The sequence below is a fragment of the Oxyura jamaicensis genome, chromosome 2 (genome assembly GCF_011077185.1).
Source record: "Oxyura jamaicensis isolate SHBP4307 breed ruddy duck chromosome 2, BPBGC_Ojam_1.0, whole genome shotgun sequence".
NCBI classification, from domain to species: domain Eukaryota; kingdom Metazoa; phylum Chordata; class Aves; order Anseriformes; family Anatidae; genus Oxyura; species Oxyura jamaicensis.
In genome coordinates, this window is record NC_048894.1 from 6,129,768 (window position 1) to 6,154,215 (window position 24,448).

The window sequence follows — 24,448 nt, forward strand, 5'->3', positions numbered from 1 at the left end:
GCCATGGCTCTAACACCAGTTTAGGGTTAGTGTAACTTCCACTTCCCGCAAATCTTACAGTTTTAGAAGGGAAGGTTTTGTAAATCCAGTTGGAACCATTTTAAGTGATTACTGTCCCTTGCTGTTCTGCTCCTCTGCTCAAGCTGGCAAAAGAGAAGACACTTTAGGGCAAGGTCCTGGGATTTAGCTTAACCCCCATCACTGATACTTGCAGCTGTATTACTGGACCTTGTATTGATACAGCTTAGCGTGCACGTAGTGTTGTGTTTGAACAGTTCTCTGGGAATAGCAAGCGCTGTTACCACAGTGCTACAAGGGGCAACACGCCTGAAAGGACACAGCTATCTGAGCTAATTCCCTCTTCCCCTTAGAGGGGTTTGCAGTCTATGGATCGAAGCGCAGGCCTCAGCTATGCCTCTGCAGGGATTTCGTTTTGCAGCAGAGATGCCATCAAAACATCAAAAGGTTCTATAAAAAGGAAATACTTCAGAGAGATGCCACATATATTACCAAATAGCAATGAGTTTTAACGTCGCAGCAACAACAGGAGCAATTATTTGTAATTTATTGTTTATTTTCATATACAAAAAGATAAACTTGAAATAGTTCTTTCTAGTTTTTTTTTTTTTTTTTTTTCCTCCTATCTGTTGGGGTGTAGCTGCTTCACACAGGGCAAATACTACATTCATACTGGTTTATTCGGACACCCAGTGCAAAGCTGAAGCAGCAAAACTCCAACTTGGCAGATCTAATTTCAAACTTGAGACTCATTTCTAAAATACCACAGTAAAAAGGAACAAAGATCCACTGCAAATTCATGAACTATGATACAATGTTTTTTCCAAAATGTCTTCATTTCATAACTGCAATACAATGGATGTCTGCATTAGGCCTTTTTATACATACATTATATATATACTTTTGCAGAATATATATATAATATACATATAAAAATCAGCACACTTCAATCCAAAAGGGGTTACAGCAACGAGCTTAACTCTCTGTATACTTTTTTAACAGGATACTTTAGTATATCTTTTGTTAACTCAGTAGTACAAGCTATCTCTGTTCTACATTTTTATAGCTACAAGAGTGAAATATAACCTACAACATTTACATTTCACATATCTTGGTATACAAACAGTACTTATTGAATTTGAGCCAAGGACCAAAAGACTCTTTAAAAATTATTTCACCATCTGATAGAGCTTCCTGTAATTTACACTCAGTTTATTCTGCAATATTCTAAATCATTTACGTAATCTCATAGTTTGAGTTTAAATCCATTCAAACTGGAAATCCTGGAGAAACAGGTTACTGCAAACTCTTATGTATACTCTATATATACAAGTTAAGTAACACAGCGTAATAAGACTTAGCTATTTATCCTAAAACTGATATACACATATTTCACTACGCTAGACAAGTCTTAGGATTTTTATTTTATTTCTTTAAATAAAGCACAAATTTAGAAGTAGCTGGTAAAACTTACAATAAGATGGTTTAAAATGACAAATGGTTAGGGTGTGATTTCTTTCTGCTGGTGCCAAAACATTTTCTTGTGAGTTTTGTACTATGCTGTGTTGTTTAACTGTATGTGTCTAATGTTACATGCAGAAAGCTCTTTCCACAAGAATTGACATCAAACTGTACTTAAGTCAACTTTACAGTATAAAATTTGTCAAACTTAAGGACAAATGTGAAAATATTAACAGGTGAAAGATCAGGCTTTCAACTCTATCATGAGGATCATGCAGAATTCATAAGCAGATAGTTTGAGCAGATTGACAATGGCATTGTGCGGACTTATGGCATAGAGTAGAGGTCAAGAGTGTTACTTAGTTTGCAGTAACCACCTCCTTCAATTCTGATCCACTAACAGATTCACTTTTGCATCATACTTATTCCATTGGAAGGCCAACAGCATTGCAAAATGCCTGCTTCTGGGAGATTTTAATACTTTTGCAAATTATTTACAAAGATAACCGTAAACCATCAATAACCATAGAAACATTAGATGGAGAAAAAATGGGGAAAGAGAAACAATTTCTTTTCTTACTTTAAATTAATTACTGAGTTGGAAAGTTACTTTTTTGGCTAAGTAAAATGAAGACTGTAGTGTGCATCAGTTACACAGATACATGAAAAAAAAATACTTTTTTGGGGAGGATTTATGCAGTAGAATGTTAATAAAAAGAATGATTTTTGTTGCAGTTGTCATTTTTCTCCAGAAAAAAAATGTCCTGAACCCAATTCTCTTTGGCAAAGTACCATTAAGGAGAAGCCATTGTAGTTGAAGGCCTGTTTTTATGACAAGGTTCTCCAGAGAAGGTAGTTGGAAAAAAGAAAGGGCTAAACAGATACCAGGTTTTGCAACATTTCCTGATATCCAGAAATTGTTCTGATGCTTAGTCCACATTCAGGAGCTATGATTCCTCCTCCAACTTCCTCCTCCTCACGGTTGTTGTTTTTTTATCTGGTGTTTTGTTTTTAACAGGTGTGGCAATCCAGAGATGCCAGTGACTACTGAATTAGAATTTTAATTGACTAGGATGGTTACTCATTAAACTTCAGTTCCTTAGAATGGTGGAAAAGTTGAGTAAAGTATGGCCAATGCCCTCCCTTTCACCAAAAAACAAAAGCTAATGAAGTCTTCCCAGAATATGCTGAAGTTTTGCAATACTAACCTTACTGGAATGTTGTATACTGAGTTTTATTGTTTTTTAACAACTGGAAAGATTAAGAGGCCCCTGCTTCAAAATGGGCCCAAAAATGCAGATATAGTGTTTTAATCACGTCATCTGCCCCATTAAAATACTGAAATAAAAAGGCTAACAAAGGAAGCACATTTCAGAAAACACTTTCCTAATACATATCCAGCACAATGCCATTATAGAGCTTCAGAGAAGCCCTTTTGGTTTCAACGTTGGAAAACAAAAGTTTTGCTTTTTTCCTTCAGTCCTTGGGGATCACTTTCCATTTATATATATATAGCACATACATGCATATATGCATATGATATATATATATAAACACATAGCAAGGTTCCTGTTTGTGTATGTTACAATATTGTAGTATCAAGGAGAATCCAGATAGCAACACTGTTTAACATGAGGTTTGAGGTAATTGGTTCTTGAAATACCTGGATCACAGACTGCATCCAGAAATAACAGCTGGGCAATGAAAAGTGTTTTTTCAGACAGAAAAAACTAGTAAACGAAAAAAAAAAAAAAAAAAAAAGGAAAAAAAAAAAAAACTTACAGCAGTTGCTTTTACATGGAAAAATAAAGGCACAACAGAATAGCATTACATTTCAGAACAGCTGGATGGACATAACACAAGTATGACCTCTTTCTGTGGAAGTGTCCCGACAAAAAGGATTACTGCTTACTTATTAGGTTATTACTTCAGTCAGGGAACAGCGCTTCACCCAAAGACTAGAAAGAAGTCCCATGTTAGTGAGTGAGGGTATTGACCAGGTATGTTTAGAAAGTGCTCCAGGAACACACACACTCACGGTCCCACTGAATTAGATGCCAGCTCTGCCCCGGGGTTCCACCAGGCCAGGACTTCACCAAGAACAGAGAAATAGGATTCAGCAATCACAGGAGCCTGCTCTAAATCATTCAAGCACTAATTTCAAAAGGCACACTGTCAAAAGAGCTTTCAAGTAGCACAACATATTGTTTGGTTTTAGGTTTTATTCAGCTAGCTTTTACCCTGCCAGCATTGTGCTGTCGAGATTAAGAGAACCAAAGACTGGAGTGATTTTTAGGTCCAACAGGCAAAGTTAGCTTAAATATATATATATATATATATATAAATATATATATATATATATATAGTTTCTTTAATACCTTTAGAATATGTTGGATTGGTTACACAAATTAGGAATGCTCTTTTTCTAAGTAGAACTTCGGACATGACAGTGCTTCTTTTCCTTAGTGCGTCTGACCCAGACAGTAAAATCTGACACTGGGAACACAGAGCACATCTGCATGTTCTGGTGAAGTCTGATTATTGGTGTCACTTCAGTGAGAAGGAACTTCTGGGAAATGCTTTTATCAAGACTCTACTGGCAACAGCTCCTTACAGATCATATTGTCAACGCAGAAAACGCAGCTGCTATAAACGGATATGGCAGCGAGTTAGATCAGCCCAACTATTTGGTCTCAGTAAATTTTTAACACCCTGACTTCACAACTCACTGCAGCATCATGGCATATCTCAAAAGACACACTGCTCACACATGGATACGTGCATGATTACATGAAAAAAAAACTTCCTGGTTAAACTGAAGGTGGTCATAGAAAAGCAATAAGCATTTTTAGCAGAAGGGATGTGACATGCATGATAACCTATTAAACATATACTCAGTGCCGCCCTCAAAGCATGTCCAAGTACATCCAAACTTGCTCCTCACACTGGTTTCAGGCTAAATTTGTTCTACCCTCTAGACTTTGATGTAGTGCACACTTATTTTAAACACTATATATATATATTTATTAATTTGCTGTGCGTACACAGACCTTTCTCCCTTTTCCCTGCAGAAACATATTAGACATTACAAAAATAATTTGTGGTATAAAAGAATTCTCACACAATGTAGAATTTTTGCTTGTATATGTAACTAAAATATATATATATATATATTTCCAAAAGTAAAAAAGTCAAAATGTCCTTATTTTCCTCTATTATATAGTCTATTTTATTTACAGTGTTACCAAACAATATTCTGTATGTAAAAGTGATAATAGTTTGTGGGACACTTCCTGCGTAGCAACTTCTCAAGGGGAGTGTGGCTTGTAGAGGACTGCAACAACAGCACTGTCACAATATTATCAACCAGCACCTTCCTCTGCCATAGGAGTTTCTTCCTTACTAAGTGAAACCAGATCTCTCACCTGCAAAACAGGTAAATTCTGACAGTCTGCCTAGAAAGCAGCACAAGAGGAATAAAACCTGTGCTCTCCAGTTTCTATGCTATGATACTAAGAGGGGTCAGCATTCCTAATGGCAAACGCCTGTCCAACCAACCTGGAAACCCCACTCCAGCAATGCCGGCACTCAGAGGACCCAAGGCTGCTCCCACTGAACTGAACAACTTCAACAGAAACAGCAGTGAATCACGAGACCTAAGCAAAATGCAGTAGAGTTACTGGGGGGTACTCATGTACCTTTTCTTTGAAACAAACATAAACACAAAGACCTTGGCATTTCCATAGGTGTAACTTTACCAAGCGTAGTTTATTCTGTAAGAAAATTTCAGCCAAAGAACGAGGCAGAATTAAAAAGTGATTTTCTTTTGTCTTCAGTAGAGAAAATGTCATGATCAGGACTAGCTGAAATCCTTAATCAGAATAACGAGTAGGCCAGGTATCACTTAACTGATGGTCAGACCTGTTAATAGCCTTCTCTTAGAGTGTGCACATATATGTCAATGGGAGCCATGTACAGTTTCCAGCCTTGCTGTACTAATGCAATTGTAGTAGCAAGTCACAGCTCTATCACCTCAAGAAAGCAATTTTAGCTCCAGTCTCAAAATGTAAGTTCAAACTTCCTTCACCTAGGAAACTGCCCCAGCCAGTGCAATAAATTAATAAAAGGAGTGAGACCGGAGAGAGGGGAATCCTGGCTCCTCAAGTCACGGAGAATTGTTACCACTGACAGAGCCTTCCAGGATATTCATAGTTAGTATTCACCTAAGAACTGCTATGCAAAAGAAAAAGGTCAACAATAAAATTCGGTGACAAAATTTTTCAGAGCTACTTCCTCAAAATCGGAATGGGAAGTGAAATTTAGTGTTTGGGAAGTAACGTAAGATGTGTTGTATCCAGCATTTTCAAGGGAGTCTTAAGAGAAGAAGAGTCACAATTACAGCTACACCTATGGATGTGCCCTGTTGCTGACCTGGAAAAAGCTTCTGCAATACTGAACAAAACCAAAATCACGTTGTCAATGAAAGTTCAAATGCTAGATTAGCGATGAGGAAACTACTTGCTTGACAGCTCAAGTGGTTAAAGACCAGTAAGTTCATCAGAGCTTGTCTTCAGTAATAAATAAATACCAGTTAAAAGAACAACTTTAGCTAAACTGGTACAAATTTGTAAATAGGTAAAAGTTCAGGATTTCCTTCCCTGCTGCGGTAGCAAGACACACATACCAACACACATTTAAAATTTGTAACCGAGCACTCATGCTTTTTGGAAATTCTTTTTAAAATCAGTTTCTGAACCCTGCTGACAAGATGATCTATAAGGAACCATCACACCAGGTAATACAATCAACATTCGGTCCAAGGTTGTACAGTTCCCCGCAGTAAGGTAAGCTACACGTGAGAATTTTTGTTTATGCTTTCTCAGAAGAGACGATTTAAGAGACTGTCTAATAGGCTATTAAAATCATATGGCACTTTCAATAAATACTTTAAAGCTTCTCAAAGAAATCAGGATAAAAAAGCAACTGCTGTAATAAGCCTGTTTTAGCCATTATACATAACACTGAAGGAAAAAATCCAGAACAGCAAACAGATATCGACAGTTAAAAGACAGTACAGCTTTTTTTTTCTTTCTGCAGCAACGTGAACCAGCTCCCATTTCTGGGGAAACGGGAGCAAGCCCACCTCGAAACAAGCATTCACTCAGTCTTAACTCTGCTCTAGACTCCACCCCAACCCTTACATCACTTCACTTCTAAAACATAGTCACATTTTCATATAAATCTCAGTGCAGAAATGTATTAGAATGTGAAAAGCGCTGATCCTGCAAACCTTTACGACCATGCTTAACGTTAAGCGAGCGATCGATGGCATGCCACCAGAAAAGCCACCCACTCGCTTAACGTTCAGCATAGGCAGGCTGCAGCATCAGCCCCCAGAGATGCCAGCCCTCACCAGCGGCATCAGCTGGGTCAAACTGGTGTCGTTCTGTCCGGTTTTGTCACGGTGTTCTCAACAGAATCACATTAAGGAACAGAAACTTCCAATCCTACACACAGAAACACAATTACATGTGTGTACGTACTAATATGCAATATACATTCAGTAACTTGAAAGAATAGGTTAAGACTTTATTCAGATAGACAAATTAAGGCAATTATCTTCATGTCTCTTCGAGATAAAGGACCGCGTCCTCATTTGTGACCTCTAGGTTTTAAAGCTATATTTTTCAAGAGATATATTTCAATTTACTTTATATTTTCTCCATATTTTCTCCAATTAGCAATTTTGTTTGCTTAATAAATTACATTTGTGCAAGGGTCCACACTGGCAATTTAGCAGTGACAACAAGCCCAATTCATCTATATAGTACAGACTTTTTACGTGTTTTTTTTTTAAAGGGTGATTAGTTCAGGACTGCGTTTTGGCTTAACACAAGAAAAAATTTAGAAGTTCTGGCCATCCAATGGACATCGCTTTGTCAGTCTAGCAAGACACAGAATTCATGTTATATTCAAAGACCAAAAAAAAATAAAAATAATAATAATAATAAAAAAATAAAAACAACAATAATAATAACAATAATAAAAAAGATGTACTGTCCTTTCACTAAAACAGACCAAAAAAAAACAAAACAAACAAAAAAAAACACAGAATGGAAACAGCCTTCACAAATAAAAGTGAATAATGCCCAGGTACCTTATATAGGCAGTTATTCTACAACTGTATACAGTTATTTACAATGGTGCTTTATAAAACAAACAAACAAAAAAATGGTAGCACTTCCTAAAAGATTTTGGAACTTTTTTTCTTTTTTTTCTTTTTTTAAAACTCCCTTGTCATAAAAGCCAACTTACATTAAAATATACTTACTACAAGACAACACAACTAACAAAATATATAATAAAACTCATACAAGTAGAAAATTCTGAGGTATTTCTGGTTTGAGGTGGTCTGTGGTCATGAAGTTTTTAATTTTTTTTTTTTTTTTTTTTCAGTTTAAACCTTGGAAGCCACGTAACGTGTGTGTGTGTGTGTTTTGTGTTTTTTTTTTTTTTTCTTTTTTTTTTTTTCTTTTAACATTGCATGTATTGCAAATTAAAAAAATATTTCAATGTTGAATCAGCAGCATTAGGAACATTCACTGACTAGAGCGAGTTTATGGCATAATAAGAGTAACGGTATTTTAGAATATGCACCACTTGAAGACAAAAGAGTTTAGTCACAGAGTAAGGAGAAAGCAGCGTCAAAGAAACCAGTCTGCGAGATGCCGTGAGAATCGCTGCTGCTGCTCAGCTGCCTCGGCAGTCTGCAACTGTACAGTTCCTAGGCTTCTGGGATGCTACAGGAGCCATCTGCCACTGGTCCAGGTCATTTCCACCTCCCTACAACCCCAAATTAAAAAAAAAATAAAAAAATAAAAAAATTACAGAGCCAGTTTTCACGCTTTTCCTCTTTCTACCATCTGCACCGCTGGCTTGGGCTGGCAGATAATCAACCCCGAGGCCAAATTGCCTGAAATGACTCACGCTTCAAGCGAGATGCAAATTTTTTTCCTATCTTCCAGTATTTTACCAAAGTGCTTCTGAGAACGCACTTTCCCACCTCTTCCAATTACGCTGCTTAAAAGCATCCTTCCCGTTACTATCTGAAGTTGAAAAATAAAAGGTAATTATAGTTCTGCTTTTTCTTCTTTTACCACCCAAGCCCCAGAAGCTGGAGGAAGGATGAACTAGAGCCTTGCTTACAGCCACCGGCTCTTTAACTCAGCTTTCTCCATACGCTGCAGCCGTTAATACTCTGCCCAGAAATGTCCTTCCTCTCCTCTAATGGTTACCTGAGAAGTAGCTCCATAGCAAATGATGTTTCCCCAAATGCTGCCAAGTCCAACGTCACTCTCCCCACCCCTATTCTACGCTCCCCCCTTCAATTCTACCACCAAGAATTAACATTCTCTGCCCAGTTACTTTTTTTCCATGTTACAATGACACCCGTTAGATCCGTAAAAGACACATCTGCTGTTTTTTTTTGAAGCTCACTTCCAAAAAGAACCCTAAAACGGAACGGAACCCAAAAACCAAAACAAAATGGGGAAAAAATCCTTTTGAGGAAGGTGTAATCTTATATAACAGTCTTAAGTTTCCTCCAAAGTTTGCAGCATTGCATTTTCTACGATGGTAGGTGGTTTTCCTTTATGTCACAGATGCTCCGCTCAGAAGACAGACCGATAAAGAGAAACCCAGAAAACTGAATTAAAAAAAAAAAAAAAAAAAAAAAAAAAAACACGAACTGAAGTGAGTTTGTTGAGGTTCTGAGGTACCTGCACCTTTTCTGCATTCATTAGTCGGCACCTGAATGCTTGCTGAAATGTCCATTTTTTTTAATACAGTAGAGCAATGTGCTGGTAAAATTGATCCAATCCAAAAAATAATAATAATAATAATAACAATAATAATAAAAAGTCAAGATAAAATAGCAGCTGCATTCACGTGTTTGTTGGATTTTTGCGTTTTTGTTTTTTTTTTTGTGTGTGTTTTTCTTTAAAACTTTTTTTTCTTTTCTTTTTTTTTTTTTTCAAATCCACTGAGTCTGGAAAGACAAATGTGAACCAGGACTTAGATACTAGACTCTTTGGGCGGCAAGTCCACGTTGGTGACGGACGTCACGATGGAGACGAGGCAGTCCGAGGTAGTGCCGTTTACGGATTTGCGGATCTGAGCGATGCGCTCCTCGACACAGCCCGCCGAGAGCCGAGCCTCCGCATCGTGGTCCCAGCACTCTTCAATGGTCACGCAGAGCTGCGCCAAGCCCTGCAGAGAATGGAAGAAAAGCTAAGCATCATTTCTCCATGGTACGCAAATTAGCACGAGATTAGCTTTAAAATTTACTTTCACTCGGTTGTTTTTGTTTTTTAAGCTTCTGGCTTCTAAGGCTGTAGGGTTTGGTCATATCCAGCTTTTTTCATAGACCCAAAAGTCTTTTTTTTTTTTTAATAACAAAGTACATCACACGATTTAGCAGTTAAAGCTTTAATAGACGAGCCATCCAATATTATGATTCCTATGATAACACCACCAGAGCTGGCAGTTCTGTATCAATTACTATGAAGCAGCTGTTTTGTTTGCAATCACTTCTGTAGATATCCAAAAAAATACCTGAATCCAACACTGCTGGAAGAGCACTGCTCATATTTGAATCCCACTCATCCAGAAACTGGAACAGTCAATTCTGTCTACACCCAGCAGCTCTCCCTGATGTCTAGGCAATGAGTTACTACACCTGAATCTAGCCCAAACAGCAGTGGTTTGGCCAAAACAGAGGCATTTAGCTTCTTTATGAAGCCCTGGGAGATTTCATATCTTCTCACTTTCCCGGTCTGAAAAATCAGCCCTTTTATTAAAAACACTCATTTGAAATTATCTACCTCTGGGAAACCCATGCTGCATTTTACCTCATTGTCTGTTTGCCTTCATGTCTAATTATTTTTTCTTCAAAAAATTGCTCAAGTCTTGCACGCTATCTGGCTTGTGAGGAACATGTCTCCGATGGTATGGATCATTCTCTCTTCAATAATCAAAGGGACTTTATTTTCCATTCTTTAATCATATTAAATGAGTCCTACTAAACAAATGCACAGCACACAAACGACACGTTCCCCATTCATTAGCTCCTTCTGATTTTAATCAGCCAGTTTACCCTCCAAATACAAAAAGGGACAAACATAAAGGGGAATGTGAAGGTGCTGCGCAACCCCTCGTTCCTTGGCTCAGACTCTCTCTGCAGGAGGCCAAGCACTGTGCTAGGACAGCACCAGGGAGTGCTACAGACACGAAGGTCACCTGCAGTTTAGTTTGTGCCTCAGGGCACCTCAAGCCTGCCAGATCACTAGAACATTTTCCTGCAATTTTTCCCTTTGAAGCTAACACGTGATGCATAACCATATCCCTCGTGCCCCTCACGCAAGAAATAACTTTCCCCATTAACCAGGAGGGACATACGGGGTGTTTTAGCCAGTGATCCTTGAACACGGGGCGCATCTTCTTGTGAACCACCACTTCTTGCAGATCCTCAAGGGATGGGTGCTGACCTATTTCTTCTTCGAAAGGCAGCATGTATTCATCCACCGGACCTGAAGAGTAAGCGGAGGTCTGGGTTAGTACAGAAACAGCCTCTGTAGAGCCACAGCCTCCACCAAGCCGCATCTTCCTTGTGTGCAAGCTGTGGCTCCAAAGCAACCTCAACCTACTGCAGCAAAATAACCTAAAGAAAGGTTTTGGCATGAGCATAATTTCACTTTAGGCACTGACTAGCAAGGTTAAGCACATACAGAACTTGTAACAGCTTCCTATGTGATCTGGCTTGTTCATAGATTTAAGTCAGCCTTGACAGAGTAGAGACAGATGCACTTGTCCCAAGTACTACCTCCTAACTGCAAAATGATTTCTGAACACTTTCGTTATACCTGTTATGGCTGTGAACTGCTCTGGGCCCCAAGAATGAGAAAACTGTTCTGAATGCCAGTGCAGAAGCTGGACTGCAGCAATAACTTCTGATCATTGAAACATCATTTGGCCTTTGGCAATGTGGAGATGCCCTCTTAGAAAAACGCAGCCCAGCTTAACTAATGGGCTTTCTCAGGGTGCTCAGTGGCATTACTTATGATTTCTCAGTAGCGAAAAGTGACCTCTTGCAATAGTGGGAGTAATTCAAGAGGGTCTTTCCAGAATAAAATAAAAGAACCGACCACTTTAGCTGGTCGTGAACTGTGACACCAAGAAAAGGATGTTTAGGTACTCCAAAAAAATGAAAAAAAAAAGTCACTAAAACAGCTTATCATTATTCTTGTTGACACAATGCCAGTCAGTAAAACAAATTGAAGTGCTTGTTCCAACAGATGGCACAATGATGCTCATGACCTTCCATCCCTCTTCTTCAAAGAGGAATCAAGACTATAAAGAGCTGCACTGGTGATCTCCAAGCCAAAGCTCCCGATAGTAGAACCATGCTCACCAACTATCCTTCAATTGGAATTGAGTCAACGCTCTGTTTCTGAAGCCTCACTGCCCTTCAACTTCAAAGAGCAAGACAAGGCCTGTTTGTCTGTGAAGTCAACAACGCTGACCATAACGGCGGAACAGATCTGTTAAATAAGGTGATGCAATTTGTACGATATCATTTCTGAACTAAAAATTCAGATGGGGTTTGGCGTTACTCTCCCTCAGCCCAGAGAATGCCTTCCCTCTGATCTAAAGGTGCTGTGTATGGCACTTGGAGTATTTTGGCCAGCTACTTACTGAGTGGAGTTGGAAGGAAATCACAAAAATAACAGGCAAAAATCCAGAGAGAGGTCTGGGAGGACCTCAACCAAGAGGCATCTAACAGAGACCTGCAGAGTGATCCGGGGTACAACTGCTTCACCCCACTATGCTCTTACCTCCCTGCTCCTCTGGCATTTTATCTGGTTAGACAGGAACTTTTTGAAGAACCACATTCCTAGGCTCACATCCTAATTATAATCAAGTTCCTCTGTGCTCCTACAATATTAACATCAATGTCTGAAGCCCAGGTGAGTTACAAATTCACAAACTTGATATTCAGTCCAGAGTACCCATATCTACACAAGTAGAAGTTGGAACAGGCAGCCTTGGAGCTAGTACAACAAAACAAGAGTTTCCCTGACCAGAGGCAAGGTCCTGCAAATAGCATGAATGTAACCAAAAGCAGATGGGATACTTGGACAGAAAAGATGACCCACTTTGCAGCATCATTTTAGGATAAAACCCCCTTTGAAAGGGTCACCATAATCTTTGATGGTATTAAAAGGACTTTGAGACTTGAACACTACAAAGGTTATTATCCACAGAAAATGACAGCTCACATTATAAATGAAGCAAATGAAAAACAGGTTAGCAGCTTAATAAGAATATGCCATTGATTTTTTAATTATTATTATTTATTTTTAACAAAGCCAGGCCCATTCTCTGGGCCAGCAAACCATGCTGAAACAGAGCCATCCCTGGGGCAGATCTTTATTCTTACCATCAACTGCTCTACATCTGGAGACTAATTCCCACAATACCAGTCCCATTGCATACATGTCTATTCGCAGGAAGGCGTCTCGTTGGAAGTTGATTGCTCCCTCTAACACTTCGGGAGCCATATACCTCCTCGTTCCCACCTACAGAGAAAGAAACAGCTCGAGTTATATTCCATTTGGGTCCGTCAGCCTCCGTTGGTCAGAGATGAATGACAGCTGCTTTCATTAGCCTTAAGGCTACTTCTGCTAAATTTGCACCTTGCTCGGAAGACAACCAAAAGGGAGCTGTTTCTTCTGACACCGATTCTCACTGAGCTCACTTGAGCCTAGATACGCTACCTAAAGGAAAAAGCCAAAGAGCATGGCTATGTGTGTCGTATACATTCAGCGTACGCTATAGGTCTAATTCAGATGCAACAAGGCACAGCGAGTGGGGATGAAATCCTCTGCATCCCACTGCATCTTGCTCCAGCAGCACGTGCTGGAGGAGAAAATGCTGCCTTTGGAGACACACACAACACCGCGAGGTCAAGCCAGACTTGGTTATTGCAGTTGATGAAAGTTCAATCCCCTTTCTCTAAAAATATATACGTTAAAAAATAAATGAAAAAAAAAAAAAGAGTAAAATCAATGTATCCTGAAACTGTAGGAAAAGGAAAACTTGCAAAAATTTGCAAAAAAAAAAAAAAAAAAAGCATATTGCAAAACTTCTCTCAGATATTTATGGCTACATATGAGGCAGAATCGTAGCCCATGACGTAGGAGAGAGGAGAGCAGAGCAAGGTGAAAAGCGCCTTTTTAATATGGGAGCTGAAACAACTTTTAATATTTTTCTTTATGGGATTCTCTTCTGATCTTGCTGCTACTTGAGGAATTGGGCAGAGGGGGAAACGTAGATGTGAGAAAGCATGGGAAATGCTGGAAAAATCCAAAGAAAGGTGGCAAAAATGAAGAAAGCTGGGAGGCCCTAACCTGAGGTAAGGGTAAAAAGGGAGATGGCACTGGAGACATGCATTCCCAAAACCCAGGAGGTGCCCGGAGGAATGGCTGCCCTTGCTGCACCCCTGCCCAGAGACACAGCGAGGGGCCACTCGCTGCAGCCCACAGGTAGAAAATCCCAAACTGATCAAAACGCAGGAAATTGTTCACACAGCGCAAAGCCAGCACGCAAAGTTCACTGTTGTGAAAGGTCACCCTGGCAGCGAGCCTGGCTGAATCCTTAAAAATAACCAAACAGTTTTAGGAGTGTTAATGTTTAATACTGAGGCAATAGAGAGACATCACGTCCTTGTTTGAAGGGAGAAGTCACTTGCCACCAGGGCCAGGCCGGACTGCACCTCTACTTGTACAGAAAGTGCCTTGTCTTGGAGGAAATTAAATGCACAGAAATGGCACTGCAAGGAAGAGGTGCATGGGGGGACGGGAGATTCCACATTCGCACTAACACACAGGGGTGGGTTCCCGTCACACAGGGCCCGCGGCTGAGAGCTGTGTCTGGGCTCAGGGTTGCATGCTGTTCCCGTTCCCTTAGGTCCTGCTCTCCAGAGTCAAGCTAAGGGGGAAAAAAAGGTGCTTTCCCCATATGAATTACGCAAGGAAGAGAAAAACATTCCCGTAATCTCCCAGCCTCCAGTCTGCATCTGCACAAACTGCCTCCACGCACGAGAAGCTGACTTCTTACAATGTTATTTTTAAAGATAAAGATTACCTGTCCATGAGTGTCCCCTGGAGGTTTTCCAGGTTCAAACCGTACAGCTAGACCAAAATCGGCTAGCACTGCCGTCAAGTCGTTCTTCAGCAAGACGTTTTTACTCTTGAAGTCCCTAGAGAGAGCCAAGAAGCGAGTTGAGGAGGCTTTATTATGGCACGGGTCTGAATCACAGAGCAACACACCACTTTGTAACCTCTACGTTTAGCAGCCCTGGGTGGATCGGCTCCTTCCTTCCTTCCCCAGCTGGCAAATTCAGTAGCTCCCTGCTGCTGGTGTCCGTGAGATGCCACCAGGCAGCCCTGTGCTGCTGGGCTGGGACCAGACCTAGCCCGGGGAAGGTGCTGAGGCCACTGCTGCCACCCTGACCCAAACCACGCACTTCTTTGGGTGCTTTTGTTGACTGCCATCACCTGCTGGAAGCGGGGGTGACCGAGGGCGGCATCGGTGCTGCACTGCCACAGCGGCGGTGTCATGGGGGTGCTGGCAAACAGTTTCACTGAGCGCTGTGCTCACATGGTGTGAGAGTCCCAGCACTGCTCTCTGCAGCAGCTCACACTCAGCAGGAGGGTGCTTTACAGCATGTTTCAGGCACATAACCCTGAGCATCCTCAAGCCCTAGGTACCGGGGGAGTGTGATCAGACCTTGATGCGCTGCCTGGACACGTGGCAGTGCCACCTCCTCTCCATGCCCAGAGGGGAAGCAGGGCACAGGGACAGCAGCAGGGCCAAGGAGGGAGAGAAAGCACAGCTTCAGGAGAGGCAAGCTGCAAAAGTCCTGAGGAAATTACCAGCAAAATAAAATCCAGATAATGAGTTTCCCACCCACAGCCTGTGTAGGCCTTTGCACCACTGGATAACTCCGTATCCCTCCCATCCCCTCCAAGAGGTATCAAAGGAAGTACACGCATAGGAAAGGGCTACATAGTCATCCCATATGGGATACTATGGGATAGGATAGGATAGGATAGGATAGGATAGGATAGGATAGGATAGGATAGGATAGGATAGAACAGTTCCAGTTGGAAAAGACCTACCAAGATCACCAACTGTCAGACTACGTTGGGCTAACCCAAAGCTAGAACACATCAGTACAAGCATTATCCAAATGTCTCCTAAACACTGACAAGCATGGGGCATCAACCACCTCGCTAGGAAGCCTGTTGCAGTGTCTAACTACCCTCTCAGTAAAGTTTTTCCTAATGTCTAACATGAACAGCCCCTGATGCAGCTTTGACCTATTCCCACGTGTCAATAAAAAAGGGAAAACCAGGACCAAGCCTTCCTTGGCAATCAGCCACAGCCATCTATTACACTTCTGCTTTAACTGCAGGACCGACTTCCCCTGGGTTGTAGAGCAAGCAGCGGAGGGGGAGAGCCCCCACGGAGAGGAGCTGCCGGGATCAGCCCACGCAGCTGACCAGTGGGTGTCAGCCTTTGCGGCAGAGAGGATGGCAATGTGCTTGAAGATGGCTTCAAGGGGACATTTGGGTCAGCCCTGTGCTGCAGCACTGCTGTTTAGGGGCAGCTCAGGTGAGTCTGCAGGAGCCGGGGAGGGGGGGGTTGGATGGCACCGAGATGACTAACCAGCCCAGCCTCGATCCCCGGGCTTCCCGCATTTTCATCTGAAAAGGAATGTTTGGCAATATAATTAAATTACAGACCTTAGACAGCAGATGGCAATTGTCCTGTATGCTCAGCATTATAATTTCCCTATCATCAATTCACTCAGTGACCCTGCTGATTGCAGGACATTGCAGGCCTGCGCAAAATAATTAATGAGGGCAGATACAATTGTTCCGCGCTAGAGCGACCTGTCAAAATTCCTTGGGAAGAGAGAAACTGCTGGACCAGAGAAAAGAGCTGCTGCCTGTGGCCTTGGATGCCAGAGCACCAGCAGAAAGCATCACGCGCAAAACTCATCCTGTGTCACCCAACCCTGATTCTTAGCTTAAAACATCAGAAGGTTTGTCCAGAGTGCAGCAACACAGCAAACTATCCGCAGCACGATGGGCATTGCTGGCTGAGGGATTAGCATGGGGGAACTGGGTTATTCCCCTTACAGATGTGAAGCTTGAGAGAGGAATACAGGCAGGGACCCCCAGCAGAAATCTGCCTGCTGTGGGCACGGGGTATCCAAGGACTCAGGGCAGTGCTGTAGAGCCTGCGAAACATTTGAACATCTCTGTTACACCTAAAACCAGCCTTAACCTACTACCTGCCATCTTAGACTGGCTGCCTCCACACTATAGCAGTTTCCCCACAAGCTTAGAAAGCAGCCATCGCCCAATGACACAGATAAATGACTTTGCTTGTTCAGCGTTAGGGGATTACACCCTCCGGGATGGTACAGATTGTGCATGAGATTTTCACAAAGCAGTGGCTCAGCTGGGACCGCACAGAAATTATGCGGCACTCTTCCCCATTTTTCCATGCTTTCCTTCCTTCCACAGGCACCCTGAGCTGGCAAGAGTGAACTCAATGCAAACATTCCCAGGACTGGGAGAAAGGCTTGATTCAACCCATGCCCAAGAGAAGTCCCACCAACACCATTAGTAAGGACCCTAAAATACTCGCTAGTAAAAAAGTGGCCTGAAAAGGAGAAAATACCCTTTTCAGTGTCATCCTTGAAAATGGGGAACAAGGGAGCGAGCGGACAACAAGTGGTCGGTGCGTTAACCTGATTTAGACACCAGAGATTTTATTTTGAGCTTCCACGCGGGGGCACTTTAGCACCGACGAGCGATCCCATAACCTCCATCCCGCTGTGCCGGGGCCACCGTCCTAGGAGTTTGCTCAAAGTCTGCAGAGCAGCGACTCAGGGAGTCCCACCTGGCCTTCCAGCATCTTCGCACGCATCGTGTTAACCCGTTCAGTGACGCCCCAGCTTTACAAAGTATTCAGCGTTGTTTGTTTGTTTGCAGTACAAAATAAAAGAATGGGGTAATCCGAGGAAAATCCACTCTGTCCTGAAATCCCGCTTCTGTAGGAATGCATTCAGTTCACCCGAGTGGCACGTTCTCCATCTTTTATCATTTATTAAATGGATGGGGACACTAATGAGCATGATCTGTTGCTTTAAAGCCTTTCTGTAGCTTTTCCCTGCTCCCCACCCTCAGGAATTTTCATGCATACACCGCAGCCTTTATTTTCACGGGGACAAATGTCAGGGCCACGGGGTCAGCCCCAGGAGCGGCACAAAGGCAGCTGCAGGCTCTTTCACCAGCCCCCAGCTCCCACCAACTTTAAGGTTCGGGGGGGCCCATGGTGACTGGGACATCCTTTTAAAAACAGAGATCATCTTGCCGTCCCCATTAGGTTGGATGCAGATTGCTGCAGCTGGGCACAGGGTTTAAGTCTCTCCTCGATGAAGGGCAGTGGGGGAGCACGGCTGTGAATTACCGCCCGCAGCCACACAGCCCGCACAAATCCCTTCGGGAAAGCTCCCCTCCTGCCGTGCTGCTGGTGAAAGACTGGGTAGCAATGGGATTGGAAATGGATGATCTTTAAGGTCCCTTCCACCCCAAACCATTCTGTGAATATACAAGGTTTTAAGCCAGGGCAAGGGAGGTGGGACTGCAGGGCAAGGGAGGTGGGACTGCAGGGCAAGGGCTAAAACAAGCATCGTTGAAACAAGGATGGTTTCATCCCCTTCATTTGGGATTCCTGCTGCCCCCACCACGGGGGTCAGGAGGTCTTGGGGGCACAGCGCCCTTTCTCTGCTGTCTCTCATAAGCACCCTGGCAAGATTTGGGCACCATAAAACTACCGTGAAAGATAAATAGAAGCTATTTTCTATGTTTCTACATTTTCTCATCAGAACCAAACATTCAAAAGCTCCGTGGGAAGACATACAGTGGAGTAATCAGTCTAACACATAGGGAAGAATACGGTCCAAACCTTCAGATGACCATACAAATACCTGGATTATAATGTAATTATCAAGCACAATCCCTGCCAAGAGAGGTTCTCCAGCAACCAAGTTCCCCTTCCCCATACACATCAAGAGAAGAGCTGAGGGCAGAGGGAAGCACCTGCCCTTCAGACATTTACCATAAACCACCACCAAGCACTTATACTGCTTCACAGACAAGATGCTGATTACCTGCTCTTTGCCATTTCAGATGTGGGTGAAAAAAAAATCTTGTCTTAGCACAGGATTCTGGGGGCTAATAGGCATTTACTTTCCAAAAGCACAACCTCCTCCTCTGTCTGACAGCATCATTTCAAAGAGGTTGTGAATATCTGAACAGGAAACTTGAAAAGTGTTCACGAAAGAGGCCATACCTGTGTGCTATAGCAGGTTTGTGCCCTTCACCCTTGCACCAAGGGACATCTTCATGTAGGTAGGACAAGCCACGGGCCATGGTTTCTGCTACATGGCAGAGCTCATTCCAGCTGATGATGTTGCCCTTCAGGTAATCTGTAAGAGACCCCTATAAAACAGGACATCGCGTGTTCTTATCCACAGCCAATGCTACAGACAGATGTACAAATCCATCAGTTTAGCAAAAGTTTTTCATCAGTGCTTGAGAAATATGAACCTTCATATAAGAGGGAAAAATATCACTAGCAAATGTGAAAATGAAGGAGAAATAAAACCCCAAGGCATTTATGAGTTCTCAGCCCTTGACAGAACAGAAAGTGGCTGATGTCTGTAACAAGTCCCAGGTCTACTCATCTGCCAGGGGAGGGAAGGAAGGGATAAAATGGCCTCAAAACACAGCAAGTTGTACAGCTTAGGAAAAGGGAGAACCTTGCATGCAAGAAGATGTAGCATGGTATCAGCTGGTGGTGGAAATGATTGACTCAGTAGGCCTTGAATTAAACAGAGGGATAACGCTGCTGGCTCAACCCCGATTTGTGCATGTTTGTTTTATTTTAAGTGTTAGTCATGTTTGATAACTAAAGCAATCCGTGAGAGAGGAGGTATGCCCCAAGCTTCTAAAGCAAACACAAAGCCTATCTGCAAGGACTGGGTTGGGATCTATGTGTGCTTTGAGACGGCAGCCACTGAATATAGGAGCCATGGCCTTTTGTACCACCTCCCTCTCCCCAGCTCCCACCTTTCTTCATTCTGTGTTTGTGCAGGAAAGCCTTGAAAGCTAAAGGAAGGGCCTTTGAAGAAGGGGAGCAGGAGCAGCCCTCCACAGCCACCAGTGGCAGACTAACTGGACCAAGGGGAAGCTTCTGGGAGAATATTAGACACCAAATGCTGCTGCTTCACGCCCAGCCAGCCCTCAGCCTTCCCCAAATATATGTGCAATGATACGTTACCTTGTCGTGGAAAGCTGTGATCAGCCAGAGCTCTGTCTCTAGGTTTGTCCCTCTTTTCTCTGCTGCGATAAATTGCAAAAGATTTTCATGCTTCATGCCAGGAGTATTGAAAATCTCCCTCTCGCTCTGCCAAGATTGCTTATCCTAAAGCAGGGAGAAATGCACCATCAAAGATCACTCTTCCCTTTAAAGCAAACAGCTCCTTCAGCTCAGTCAGAGCTGCTCACGTTCCTCTTAATACCATTCTCCAGCATTAGGATGTGATGCATCCCTTCAAAATGAGGCTGTTTTCCTAGAGGGTAGGTGCTGGAGGAAGAATGGAAGTTGCTGTTCTCAGTCTCCCTTCTCCAAAATTATCTTCGGCTATTCCTAAAGCGCATGTTTGGGTTTGGATTCCACCCCCCTGCCCAACCTCACCGAGAAATAAGATTCCTTGAGATTTCCAAAGAAAGAAGGCAGAGATAAAGCCTGTGCATGCAGCACCCAGATCTGCATTGTAGCCGTAATTGTTACGACTGCAAAATCTAATCTAGGCTCTATTGAATATTTACTAGTAGGTCACAGCTGGCATGGACAGAAGATGTGCAAATCTCCTTTAGCAACGCTATGACAACAAATACAGGGAGAAAAAATTAACGAATAAGGAGGTAGCGGAGGAGCACAAAGGCATTTCAGTCATTCTTCTCTCATTTGACTTTTGATTGCTCTGCTCTTTCCATTTACCATTCCTAGAGAGTCAAGTCAGGAGCATTCAAATGTTTCCTGGAGTGGAAGACGTGAGCTGAGAGACACGCTACAGTGCTGTGAGCTTGCACAGCACCAGGGCTGTGCCTCTGCAAGCTGAAAACTGTTTGCTAGGTTGGGGTCTGGTTTTAGGATTTGTGTGCTCAGGTAGGACACACAAAGCCAGGGATTTGGTCCTTTGTGCACTTCGGGCATTGCAGACTGGCTTTTAACAACACGGACATTTGCAGCGATCCCGTGGATTTCAAAATGTGCTTGTTTGCCCTTCTTGCAGCAACTACTGCAGGAAGCATCCGGTAATGAGGTAACACAGAGAAAAGTATAGGGGAGAGGAGGTCCTTGAACTCTTTCCCCCAGCAAAAGAGTCCAAATACATCTTTGTAATATTCTCAAAAACACTTCCAGAGGCATTTGGAGCATCTCAGCACTGGCAGGCAGCCCTGTGAGTGAGCCCCAAAGGTGATGCCCTTCTCACCTGAATAGGGAAGATTTTCACTGCCACATAGTCGTTCATCAGCTGAGCCTTCCACACGCAGCCGAAGCGTCCTCTCGCCTTGATCTCCAAGAGCTGCAGAGGCTTTAGGCCAACCAGCGGAGAAGGAGGTGGTGGGCCAGGGTCCTGCACAAGAGAAAAACACTGCTGCAAATTGAAGTGGGACTGTAGAACAAAGTGGAGGAATGGAGAGGCTGTGTGTGGGGAAAGAGAAGTGAAGAAGGGGCATATTATTTAATCCAAATTATGGAGATGTGCTCCTCACAGCCAGAGCAGCACTGAATTCCCTATTTTACTTTGCAAGGTATTTGTGCAGAACATGTATAACAACCTATGCCTTCAAGTGTCACTCTGTGTGTCAAACCACTGCCTGTCATCCTCTGGCAAAACCTGAATTCTCCAGTGTTTTCAAAGCAAGGGCTATTTTGGGCTGTAAAACACTGACGACCTCAAGGCTACCTCCTGCCAAAAGTAGGAACTTTTTCATCTTTGTGACCCAACAGCAAAATACACCTAAAACCTCCAACTGCTTTGCACTTAATTAGGAGTGCTTCCCATAGCCCTAGCAATGGGCAGTAAACAGGTCTGTCAGCATTATAAAGATAGTATCTGTCGGGAGAACAATGCAGCCCCGACATGTGGCAATGGAGCTCTGTCCTATCTACTTTCAGCTTTGAAAGGCTCCCAGCATGGTCTGTACAGGGCAGAGGAAGATGGCAGAGGAAGCTGCTGGCCCCTTCAGAAGAAACCAGAAGGCTCAGGGCACAGCAGAGCCAGCAAAGACCAGTTCTTGATGGCTTTGGGCTGTGAGGATGACCTCCTGCATGCATTCTCTGGTGGCTCATAAAAACTGAGCTTCAACAGGGAAAAAACATCTCCTCTCACCCCATAAAACTGATAGGGACTTTCTAATCTCTATAATCTCCACTACCCTGCAAAGCTGGATGAAATTAGGCAACGCGTTTGACGTTTTTGGGAGGAAGGGTAGCCACCAAGCAGGGTTGTGTAACTCCATCCCTTAGGAATTTTGGAAATGGTGATAACCCAGTCTAAACCCACCAGCCTCACAGGGGGTACGAACACTGTCACAGGGTTGACTGTAGCGCTGACTTCATAAAGATGGAGAAAATAAGTTAGGCCACCTGAAAAGTGTGAAATTTGAAGAAAAATTAAGAAATTTTTCATGATAAGGGAGGTGAGGCACTGGAATGGGTTGCCCAGAGGAGCTGTGGCTGCCCCATCCCTGGCAGTGCCCAAGGCCAGGCTGGATGGGGCTGGGGGCAGCCTGGGCTGGTGGGATGTGTTGGAACTGGATGGGCTTTGAGGTCCTTTCTGACCCAAACCACTTGGTATTGTAGATACACTGAGCAGGCTCTGTGCCTACCATAATGTACAAACAGAGGGAAACGACTTGGAGAAGCCAGAAATTTCTCCTCACCTCATTGATGTCAACGTGCCCGTAGGGGGGCTTGCGGTGCCGATACATCCAGAAAGCCAAGAGGATGGCCATTGACAGGACAGCAATGGGGAGCAGAGAGTACACCAGGATGTTGAGCAGAGAGGGTGTTGGTGGCGGCGGCTCGTATATGACTGTGAGGAAAGAGCAAGGAGAACATGGGGAAGGACCCTTTAGAAGTGTACCCACACCATGAGCTACCCATCCAGACATAACCCAGCACTGCCCTTCCTTCTGCTCCAAAGTCAACAAGGCTTAGTGGCATGTCTCTTCACTTCCATGCACAAGGCTCCACCATTAACTCTTTTCCATACTGCTATTGCTAACAGTCCAATGGTCCAAAGCACACTTTGAGCTTCCCCCTGACCTTTATTTAAGATGGGTATTCTTACTAGGATATCTAAATGCCGAAAATTTCCTCCTCTTAACCCTTCCAAAGATATGAATCAAGCAGAGCACGAAACCCCTCACGGAGTTGCTTTGCCTTGTGCAGTGATTGACAAGACGTCAGTTTTCAGTAAAATGCTGCAGGAGCCACAATCAAATGCACTATTCCCACAGTAGTTCTTGTTCCAAATTACATCAGTGCAGTTGAGACACAAACAATGGGAATACTAAACGGAGCCATGTTGCTATGTTGGAGACAGGGAAGGAAAAAATAGCAAGACTTGCCAAATTAAACAAAAAAAAACTGTGAGAGAAAGAATATTTGCTACTAGGTTGCTACGGGTACATTAATAACAGGAGATAATAAAAACCATGTAAACAATTAAAAACCTAACAGGAAAGCCCAGGAAAATCTGATAATGGTCTCTGGGAACATCTCAGTAAATGCAGGTAGTTGATAGCAAAAGAAATCATCTTACGGAAAAGATACACCTGCTTTAATAATTTTTTATTGAATGATACTTGAATGTGAGCCTACAGCAAAAAGAACCAGCACTTTTCTATTAGCCTCTAAAGCAGGACCTACTATGACTTTTTTTTTCCTTGAAGTACATCCAAAACCTCACACCCATTCCCTTTTAATCCTCAGACCAACACAACACTGTGTTTCAGCCAATAAAAAGCAAAAACTCCGGATGCCCGAGGTTTCTGGAGTCTTATGAAATGAAAATTAACAAAGTAGGTGTCAAAATGCCTTTAAGCATCAAGTCTGAGTCTTGATCCCCCTTGTGTAAGTTACACTGACCTCTTCCTTGAGGGCTTGTAAGAGCCCACCGTGAACATCCACCACCAAGAAAACTCAGTCCTCACTAGTGATGGATGAGGTGTTGGTACAACACACTTTATCCAGAATTAAATGACATTAAAAAACTGATCTTAAAGAACCGTAGCAGAAGGATTTGGGGACTTTGTAAGCAAATGACAATTTGCGTCCTGTTGGATGCATTTTTGTGCTCAGCATCCAGCAACCCAAAGTCATCACAAACTGGGTCAAGGCAAAGAGACCCCCCAGTTCCCCATCCACTGCAGTCACTCACCTTCTGGGCCGGTTACTTCAGGCAAGTGGGTGAACTTCTCGTTGCAATAGTTGCCCTCGCAGCAGCAGAAAAAGACTTGAGGGTTTTCTTCTGTGGCTACACACTCCTGCCTGCGTCAGGGAGGGACACATGCAGCAGCAAAGGGAAGAGAAAACCAACGTCAGCCAACTCGTGTCTTCGGGAGCAAATGCAGACATCCCCCAAAATCGTTTTCTCCACGTGCCTTGTCCTGCCCGCACAGCCTGGCTGGCTCTGTTTACAGGAAACTCAGCACTCACATACCCTGGTGGATAGCAAGGACCCTTGAAAAGG

General features: G+C 43.1%; 1 protein-coding gene across 1 annotated transcript in view; it reads right to left on the minus strand.

The window, feature by feature from the left end:
- Nucleotides 1–3,845: 3,845 nt before the first annotated feature.
- The window catches only part of ACVR2B (activin A receptor type 2B), a 95,473-nt gene continuing 74,870 nt past the window's right edge, over nucleotides 3,846–24,448 (minus strand). Inside the window, exons 3-11 of the mRNA XM_035317359.1 lie at nucleotides 24,137–24,246; nucleotides 22,635–22,786; nucleotides 21,179–21,322; nucleotides 19,960–20,103; nucleotides 18,970–19,118; nucleotides 14,683–14,797; nucleotides 12,977–13,115; nucleotides 10,936–11,066; nucleotides 3,846–9,747 (exon numbers count right to left, since the gene is read on the minus strand). Of these exons, the coding sequence (XP_035173250.1) occupies nucleotides 9,553–9,747; nucleotides 10,936–11,066; nucleotides 12,977–13,115; nucleotides 14,683–14,797; nucleotides 18,970–19,118; nucleotides 19,960–20,103; nucleotides 21,179–21,322; nucleotides 22,635–22,786; nucleotides 24,137–24,246 (1,279 nt within the window). The 3' untranslated portion in view covers nucleotides 3,846–9,552. The remainder of the gene's footprint in view (nucleotides 9,748–10,935; nucleotides 11,067–12,976; nucleotides 13,116–14,682; nucleotides 14,798–18,969; nucleotides 19,119–19,959; nucleotides 20,104–21,178; nucleotides 21,323–22,634; nucleotides 22,787–24,136; nucleotides 24,247–24,448) is intronic.